This window comes from Populus alba, chromosome 14 (assembly GCF_005239225.2).
Source record: "Populus alba chromosome 14, ASM523922v2, whole genome shotgun sequence".
Classification (NCBI taxonomy): Eukaryota; Viridiplantae; Streptophyta; class Magnoliopsida; order Malpighiales; family Salicaceae; genus Populus; species Populus alba.
The window spans coordinates 17,905,816-17,915,827 of NC_133297.1; the positions used below are offsets into that span (position 1 = coordinate 17,905,816).

Genomic DNA, 10,012 nt, shown 5'->3' on the forward strand with positions numbered 1-10,012 from the left:
TCAGAGGAAAGGATTCTGATTAAAGAAGAAGTTAGGGGAATACATTGTTCACTGACACATTGTTACGAGAATAACTACTGGGAAATTGTTTTTTTAAAAAATGTTCTTTAGCTGGTTTTTTTTAAATGTTCTTTACCTGGGTATTATATACTTGTTCATGCAGCGGCTGGTGGAGTTGGCATTTACTATGTCAGTGGGAAATGCCCTTGAAGGAGGTACAAGCCAAGGAGGAGGATGCCACCATGTTATCAACCACGACTTTATTGTTCATGTTAATGAGATAACATCCTGGGGTGGTTGATGTTGTCTCAGATTCTGGAAAAAGATACATCTCAGGTGATAGCAATTCTTTTCTCCTACCATTACAATGTTTTTGTTGGAACTAGTCAATTTTTCAAATGGCCTTTGATGAGGTTACAGAAATCACTAGGGATATTCTAGGATGAATTATTCCTAAAGATCCTTGTACATCATTTACAATATGTTCTTTGACCTTCTCTTCAAGATTGCATTGGCTTCTTCTTTAATGCATGTCCTTAGAAGGTGTTAATCTCTTCTAGAATACATACCTACATAAAGTCCTTAGAGGTGTTAATGGGTGTCCCTCCAAAGATCAAGGTGGTACTAGATATTTTTATGTGATAAAGGACATTAATGAAAGCATTAATGAGTTTTTATAAAGATAGAGAAGAGGAAGAGGAAGAAGATATAGAATTAAGGAAGAAGAAGCAAAGAATGTGTTTATATCTTAGAGAAAAGTTTCGAACCCCTATTTGTATATTTCTGCCCTCTTTTATATTACATGCCTTGACTTGTTTCATGCAACGTACAAGGGGTAGAAATGTAATCTTGTATGAGTAAGATAATATTATTTTACTACTCGTACCATCATATCTAATTAATATAAGTATGGACTGCTTGTTCGTATTTAATAGGATATGATGTGTATCATAATTAGTAACCCAAACCCAAGGTATGGGAGGCTCAGTGTGGAGTTACCTTTTAGAGGGCGTTGGGTTCAACTCACACACTGAGCCCAGAAGAAGTTGGATTCAGCTTGTGACTACATTCAAGAATGGTTAGAGACGGACGCGCCATAGCTCAATATGGAGTTGGGCGTGGTCATGTCCCTGAGCCAGGATTGGGCATGAACACGTCTTGGCCCAACATTGAGTTGGGCACGCACGCATCCCTGGCCCCATATAAGTTTGGGTGTGGATGCGTCATGGTTTAACCTAGATCTAGGCGTGGTTATGTTATGGCCCAACATGAAGTTGGGTGTCGAGAAAGACAATTTTATTTTAGATTGTGACTTTTACGTGTTGATTTTTAAATGAAATTGGTTTACAGAAATCATGACCTACTAGCATTCATCTTGGTAGATTTGATTTTTCATTTTATGTGTTTATGATATGTCACCTTATATTAGCAGCACTTGTTTGAGTCTTGGTCCTCATGGGACATGGGACCTCCTGCCTTGAAATATTCACCTGGGAGGATGAAATCCTCTGTTTGGAAAGGTATAGCACACACAGCAGTTAGTAATACCCTCTGAATATATGTATTCTGCAATTGTACAGTTATTACTTCAACTAAAGCAAACATTTGACTTTTTATTCACTAGAATGACACTAAGCAATTCCATTACCCCCCCTCCAAAGGCTAGGCCGCTTCATTCTGTATGCACTTGCATACACACTGTTGGTGGGCTCCTAAATCATTGAATTCGTTTTCATATATGATTATTTGGCTAATGGATGCTCTGTGGCCTGGTTCTTTTCAATCTACTTTTACCAATCATCATCATCTCTACCATTGCTCTACCAAATGTTCCAACTACTTGATTATGCATGCACGTTTGTTAAGCTGTTGAAGCTCTGAGATCTCATGGAATACTCTTTTATAAGCTTTGAAAAGAAAGATTCCTCCCTTTCTAGTAGCCTTGCTGGCGTATCAAACTCTGCAACTCTCCCTGATCACACCAAAAAAAAAACAGAAGAAATCATTTGCATTCTCTTCTCTGATTAACAATCTAAATAATCGTATTATTCATTTGTCTTTGACCTGGTACTTACCATCACTAAGGACCAAAACAAGATCACTGTCTATGACTGTATGGATTCTGTGAGCTATTGTGACCACTGTTCGATCTTTGAATTCTTGACTGATGATCTTTTGTATCACCCCATCAGTTGCTGAATCGACTGATGCTGTTGCTTCATCCAGTACAAGAATCCTGCTTTTCTTTAGCAATGCTCTTCCCAAACAGAATAGTTGCCTTTGACCCACACTCCAATTTTCTCCATTTTCCACCACTGTCATCAATATAGCAGCTCACTAGTTACCACTACTACTTCCACACACGCGCACGCACACACACAGACATGAATTGTGTATCCATACCTGGGGAGTCCAACTTTTCATCTTTTGCGCGCACCAAATCTCCTAGTTGACACTTTTCTAGAGCCTGAAACATGGTGGGAGTTATTTCTATTACCACTACTATCAAAGTTTTGAACCTCAAATAATTTTAAATCAATCTAGCAAGGAAAAATGCTTACCTCCCATATTTCATAGTCAGAGTACTGACCCAGTGGGTCAAGGTTTCCCCTCACTGTTCCCTCAAACATTGTTGGGTCTTGGGGGATGATGCTAAGCCTTGATCTCAAGTCTTGAAGACCTATCTTTGAAATGTCCACATCATCGATGATAATGCTTCCCTCTCTGGGTTCCACAATTCTGAAAATTGCCTGTATGAGGGTTGATTTCCCACTTCCTGTCCTTCCTACAACTCCAACCTTTTTTCTTCCCGGAAATGTACAGTTAATGTTTTTCAGAACAGATGGCAGATGCTCTGCGTAGCGAATCTGCAATACAGTCAAAATGTATGTTATAAAACATATGCAGAGCATGTTTTTGTCTGATAACAAGTAGAAGTCGAAGTTTCTGCACTTGTTATCCTTTTCATATAGTGAATGAAAGCCTCGCCAAAGGGGATTACCTGCAAATCTTTGAAGCAGATCGCTCCTACTTCTGGCCACTTGTTTGGAGGCCTGCTCTCCTCAAGCACAAGGGGCGCTTCACTCGTTATGCTGGAGTACTGAAGTACTCTTTCTATTGAGATCATTTTATTTTCTGCATTGCATATGTTCCATATGACGGAAGCTTGCAAAACATTCAAGTTTATTCCATATGTTACAGCTAACCCAGCAATGCCTACAAGAAGGGAAAAGTTCCAATCATAATTACAACTCAATACTCTTATGATCTGTTGTTTGTGTGTTGGAGATGCTGTTTCACTTCCACTTTCGATTGTTCCTTTTGAGATTTTTTAACACACCAGTCTAAGCAAATGATTTAATGGCGACTACTTTTAAGGTCATTGCAAGCAATTATTTTTATTTTCTTAAATTGAACGTCATACTCACTTGGACTGATTACTCCTTCAGGAAGGCTCACCAGCAAAACCAATGAGAAGGCAAACACAAAATTGGATAGCAAATTCAGCCTGAAAGAAAGCCATTCCATTGCAGATACATTATGAAACCATGGCCTTGAGTGGTTGTCTATCAGATCAAGGTTTGAACAATAAAAACGTTCTTGTTGATCGAAAGCACGAATTGTTGCTGCTCCTGCTAGTGATTCTGAAAAATGATGGAGGATCGGGGCTTGCTGTATCCCTGCTAAGCGAGCCAGTTCTCTTGCTGTTGGCGTATAATATTGCTGACAAGACACAATATTATAGATTGACTCCCATAGCAAAACAGCAATTCCAAAGGTAATAATGAAGTTAATGTTTTTTTTGTGTTCATTATTGTTATTCTTATTATCTTAGTGACGTTTCAAGCATGCTTATTTTTAATCCATTTTTCCTCTTTCTGTGAGAATTTTCCTGACGTGACGAAATGAGACAATTAAAATGCCATATAACCTAAATTGGTCTTTGTTTATTGTGATTTTAGTGCGGTAAATAAGCACGTTTGGATACGTTATATACCGAAGGTGAAATAAATTCTTACTTGGTACCATATGCAGACTGCAGTTACTGGAATGAAGATCACAAACACTTCCCATGCGACCTGGGACATCACTGCAATGGTCCCTAGAATCTGTATTATTGAGAAAGCACACCAGCCGAGTCTTTGTGCTATTTCCATGTCTATGACGCCTTGATCCATCGATGCCTGCAAAAGTGATGACGTTTGATAAATTTGTAAAAGGTACATCTTTGAAATCTTATTTATGTGTCTATAACTGTCTTGACTTGAAATGATAGAAGCTTGATCTTCAAACTCTAGAGAGTTGAAAATGATAACTTCTTCCTGTACTTGTCATTTAAGATTTAGTATGCTAGTCCCAGCATTGAATTCTGTAATCTGACTTGAAGATGTTTTCAATTTCTCACCTAGTCTTTCCACCGAACAACGAGTTCTTCAGATGATCTTTGTTTATAAAGTGTTGTGGTAGGTTTAAGTGATGCAAGTAATTAGGAATTCATAGCCCATTTATTTGTTTCCTGGCATATTTGATTAACAATCGCACTTCCTATATGGTAGTTTGCTTATAATGTACTACTAGTTCAGAATTCCTTGTTTTCATGTTCTTTCATTACAATCTTCTGCTGCAAATGAAATCATGGTTTTTGCACAGATTGTAGAATGTTGTCACATCAAATATATGCTAAAAATTGACGTTATGTTGAATCATGCTCTGACAAAAAATTCTGCAACTCTGTAGATTACTCACTCGGTTTAATATTCTTCCGGTTGGGGTTGAATCAAAAAATGCCATTGGAGCTCGGAGTAGACTATGCAGCATGTTTGTGAAGAGCTTTTGTGCTGTTGAAAGTCCTGCTATTGCTACTAGTGTGGCTCGGACCAGGACACATAGTGAACTACTAATAGAAAGTAGTGTATAAACAAGCAATATGAAATTCATCCCAAATACTGGAGCAGTGTCACTTGTAGGAGGAGAAGACCATGCCATCCAGTAGTTACTAACTATCTGTAATATTTGGAATAATGACTGTGCTAAGATTATACATGGGACCAGGGCACCACCTTTCACAGTGGTCAAGTATGACCAGTAAACTTCTTTTCCAATGCTTCCTTTCTCTCTCTCTTCATCTTGCACGAATTTTCCTCCCTTTTCTGTTATTTCTACAGAGAGGTCATGGTCCGATTCGTAATGTGAGAGAGAACTGTTTGAGTTTGAAGTGGATTCTGTATTAGATTCACTGTCAGGTCCTGGATCTTGAGGTGTTCTCCTTGAATTCTCAACTGTAAGGACTGATTCTAGAGCTTGGCTATGAGCACCGACTAAAGCTTCAAATCCTACATTCTCTTTCAAAAGTTCACTGAATGTTCCAGCCTGTGCTATTCTTCCATTTTGCATCACCTGTTCAGATTCATGTCAGGTATAATCTCAGCATATTCCTAAAATCCACTATCCTTAACACTTGTAATCAAATAATTTGTAGGGCAAAGTTATCACACTAAGCATGCATTTACTAATTGAACAATATTCAGAACCGAATTTATCTTAAAATTATTTTATAAGCTTCTTTAATTTAGTATATGTCCTCTACCTTCCTCAAAGTTATACTTCCTAAAAAGGCTGAAAAAAGGGGCAGTAAACTTTGTAGCATTTCTCTTACCAGAATGATGTCTGCAGCAGGAAGAAACTCCACTTGGTGGGTGACATAAATTATAGTCTTATCTTTGAGAATTCCCAATAGGCATTCCTGCAAAATATATATGATGCAACTTCAATGTCAAACTTCTGGGAATCCGGTGAAGAACATGTCGAAGAATGGTTGAGTTACTTTACACTTGCACCTTACTTGAAGGTCATTCTCATAACACTGTTGGAAGGTCAGGAAATAAGTACTAACCTGAAAGAGTTGGGTTCCTGTATGAGCATCTACAGCACTGAAAGGGTCATCAAATAGATATATATCAGCATCCTGGTAAACTGCACGAGCTATCTGTATCCTCTGCTTCTGTCCACCGCTCATGTTTATCCCTCTTTCTCCAATATCAGTTAAGTCACCACTGGAGAACAGTTCAAAATCCTTCAACAAAGCACATGCTTTAACTGTTCTGTAATACCTGACACTGTCATATGGATTCCCAAATAGTATGTTCTCCCTGATATTTCCTGTCAGTATCCATGGAGATTGAGGAACGTAAGCTTTTGCGCCACTGATCTTCACTGTCCCTGACAACTTCTGTATTTCTCCAAGAATGCAAGAAAGCAGGCTGGACTTGCCTGATCCCACGGTCCCACAAATTGCGACTTTCATACCCCTCTTCACTTTCAACCGTATTTCATCAAGGGTTGGGTTGCTTGAATCGGTGTCCCAGCAGAATCGTCCATCTTCAATACAAATTGCATACTCTGCTTGATCTTTTGGAACATGCTCAGTGGCATCATGCTGAATTTCACCTTCCTGAAGGAAGGAAGCAACTCTGTCAGCTGAAACTTTTCCCTGTGCAATCACAGAGAGCAGGTCAGGTAGATTGAATATGGGGTCCTGCAACATTCGGAAGGTGGCCAATGCTGATAGGACTCTTCCTGCTGTGAGTTGGATTCCCATTAGCATACATGCACCAAACGTGACCACAGAGATAAACGTGGGTGATCCCCAGAAGACAAAAGCTGAAATTGCTGAAAGCCTGAGAGACTTCCATAGACAATTATACTCTATTTTCCTCAAGCTTTCTATCCTGTGTAGGAATTGAGTGTCCCATGCTTGGAGTTTTAGTATCTTCATGTTCCGAAGGACTTCTGAAGTGGCTTTCATTCTTTTGTCCTTGGCTTCCATGATCTTAGTCTGGTATCTTTTCTGGAATCTTGTTATGGGTATGTTGCAAGCCATCACTGCTAAAGTTGCAGTTAATGCTGCCATTGACCCCAAACCTAGAGTTGTATGTAGAATGTAGATTGCTAAGGTAATTTGTATAGGCAACATCCATATATAGTTCAAGTACCAGATGAAATCTGTAATTCGTTGGATATCTACACTCATGTAGTTGATTATCTCTCCACTGGTGTGGCTTTGGCGGGATTGGCTTGACAAGAGTAGGCCCTTCTTGTAAATGTGAGATATCAGGGAGGCTCTAAGACGAAGGCCGAGCTGTCGGGCTCCAAATATCCACTGTCTCTGCGCTATTGTTTCCACTGTCTTTGCACCTAGAAACCCTAATGCAAGAAGGTAGCCACTCTGTAAGCTCCTGGTTCTCTTCTCGGTTAGGAAATTCACGAAGTCAGCAATGAGGTAGGGACCAACATATGATGCTGCTGCACTGGTAACTGCGAATAATGCATTAATTGCTGCTTTCTTTCTGATGAACAAAAAGATTGCCTTGTATATAGAGGGGTTTGCGGTTCTATCTTTCTCCTTAACTTGATTTAGATTCTCATCAAAGGAGGAGGAGAGGAATCCAGCAGAGTCCTTGATATAAACATCTGGGATTTCATCCTGTTCAAGAGGTTTCTTGTAACCAACAGCAAACAACGGGGTGAGCCAAGAGAAGGTAATCAGCTGGAGGAGTGTAGCTTTTCCATATGGTGATTCTCTCTTGGTGTCTGAATCTTTATCACTCTCTTCATGGAGAAGTGGGTCGGTGATGCCATTAAATGCATTAAAGACTATGCCTGTCTTCCCTCGAACCGAAATAGCTAGCAGGAATGTGGATGGGAGGAGAGCAAGGAGGTCTGCATAATCTCGTAGCCTAAGATGGCCATGGTTTGTAATTTTGAAGTTGATATCTAAAGATGTGCAGACAATGGACAGCATGAAGCTGCAAAGCCACCATGCTCTTATAATCCAGGGGAACTTGACATACCTTCTACTCGGAAAAATCCGAAAGACCGCAATCAGTGTAATTGCCCATGATATTATTTGCAAGACCCTCAGCTGAAAAAGAACTCGTACTATGGAGTTGCAACTGGTCTCTTGACCATTTAACAGCACCAGTAGCATTGAGATATGGACTCCCAGCAGAGAAGTCGAACAAACCATGCTCGCTTTGTAAGAGTTGCTGAACTTCAACCCAATGTGGTAATTCTCTTTGCCTTGATCGGTGGTCTTTGCTCCACCATTGAATGCTAGGTCTACGCATTTCCGTAGAAGATGAAGTAACAAGATCCCGAGGAACCCAAGCTGTACACCTATGGTTATGTGCTCCCGCAAACAGGGTGACTGTAGCTGCGGCCAATCCATCCGAGTTAATAGCTTAAGATCTGCACGTATTGTAGAGGGTTAAAACATACTTCCTTAAACTAATTGCCTACATTTGTAATGGATTAATTCTTGACGCCCCAGGGCTGTTCTGTCCCTGTTACACATGTTCCAATCATTCTATAATTTGCTTAATTCCGTGTGATTAATTTTTCATGCTTACGGTATAGCATATGGGTTTTCTATGGCCTAAAGCTAGAGGCTGCGTCAGGACAAAATTCGTGGTCTGACTGTCTGTCAACACTACTGGTCAAAATTAGGACAGGAACGTGGAGAAATTTGTTTCCTTGCTGGCCATAAACTTGTAATTGTCCTTAGTAATGTCTTGTAGTGACTACTTTCTACAAATTCCAAACAGTATTCCGCGATTCCTGTCGACCAATTGAGTACTCTGCTTTTGTTTTGTTTTGTTGAAAAGCGCGCCATTAGCCTACAACTGTGGCAGTATCTTAGAGGTGTTGGATTTTACTGTTTTATGCTCTCGTCTGGGTTGGAATCCAAAAACAATAATAATCATAAATGCAATAGTAAGAGTATGAACTGTGATGGCACATCTAAAACTCGGTCCAGTAGAGACTTTAGTTTTGGTTCTACTAAAGCTCGCCGGTTTCCTAACCAATGCATGTTTCGTGAACGAAACTGAAATAACCAAGTCGTCAATGGTAGAATAAATAATTGGCAAGAAATGCAGACTGAGAAATCGGAAATATTGTATTCATATTAAAGGTAGATAAAATTTTCTTTTAATTACAGAGAGTTGTTTCCAGGCAAAAGCAGCTGATGGAGAAATAATGTAGTTAATGGGAATGATTTAGTCTAATAAATAAAAAAAGACTTTGTAAAGAAACAAACACTCAGTCAGAAAATATTGGAGGCCACAGCCCCTCAGGCTAACCAAACTGAAACTTCCAAACCTATATGCCAGCAACAAAATAAGACCATTAATTAATATTATTCCTATTTCTCACATAGAAACAATCATAGCTAGCAGCTGAAACAACCCAGGAGATGCAGCAGCTCATGTTGCACCTTGGGCTGTCCGGCTGGTTGCTTAATTACACAGGCGTGTGTGTATACAGAGAGAAAGAGGAGGAGGATAGATCTTTTGAGAAAGAAAACAAAAGAAAAGGAGAGAGCGGAAGCGCCTTACTTGCAGCAGCAGCAGCTAAATCTAACATGTTGCCAGAAAGCTCAGCTGGTTTTATATATATATCTGAATCCTGGCTAAGCTTCAATATAGCAGTAATTCAGAAGTAGAATAAAAAATACGTGTATCAGCTCTTCTCTCCTCTTCTGTCTCCGCTAGAGATCGAGACGCAGGTGCATGGAGTGATTGAAGAGACGAGTTAGAAAACAAAATTAATCTTGTCACTTTCTTATCAAACCGATTGGAGCAAGCTAGACGGGGACCATATTACTGTGAGAATTATTCATAGAGGGATGGAAGAAAGGGAGAGATCAAGCTTTCTTTAAAGATTCCTTCTGATCAGCTGAAGAATAATAAATCTTGATGGAATGGAGTTGTGGGTAGATTAAGGCGGAGCCAGGAATTTTTTTTCTGCTCTGGGCTATTTATATATTATTTATATTATATATAATATATTATATATATATATATATAATATATATATATAAAAGATTAATTATTAATTTATAAAATATAAATTTTTGAAGTTAACATTAAAATTTTAATTCAAATATATTACTCAAAAAAATATTAAAAAATAAATTTAAAAATACATAAAATTGAAGTAAAAAATTTAAAAA

At 38.9% G+C, this 10,012-nt stretch overlaps 1 protein-coding gene across 1 annotated transcript; it reads right to left on the bottom strand.

Annotated features, from left to right (window-relative positions):
• Positions 1–1,538: 1,538 nt before the first annotated feature.
• Positions 1,539–9,770, bottom strand: LOC118045223 (putative ABC transporter C family member 15). Its single transcript, XM_035053808.2, has 11 exons — positions 9,396–9,770; positions 5,894–8,247; positions 5,657–5,743; positions 4,747–5,397; positions 4,020–4,184; positions 3,429–3,723; positions 3,002–3,216; positions 2,562–2,867; positions 2,404–2,467; positions 2,076–2,315; positions 1,539–1,972 (listed from the first exon to the last, which is right to left on the bottom strand). Exons 1-11 carry the CDS (start codon positions 9,421–9,423, stop codon positions 1,845–1,847), a joined length of 4,533 nt encoding a protein of 1,510 aa, XP_034909699.1. The 5' UTR covers positions 9,424–9,770; the 3' UTR covers positions 1,539–1,844.
• Between the last annotated feature and the right edge of the window lie 242 nt (positions 9,771–10,012).

Excerpts from the sequence above, each read along its gene's own strand:
- LOC118045223 (XM_035053808.2), bottom strand. The coding sequence starts at position 9,423 with ATGTTAGATTTAGCTGCTGCTGCTGCAA. Across the intron at positions 3,217-3,428 it reads TGAAGGAGTAATCAGTCCAA|GCATTGCTGGGTTAGCTGTA; the intron begins GTGAGTATGACG and ends CCCTTCTTGTAG. Across the intron at positions 2,316-2,403 it reads TGAAAAGTTGGACTCCCCAG|TGGTGGAAAATGGAGAAAAT; the intron begins GTATGGATACAC and ends TATTGATGACAG.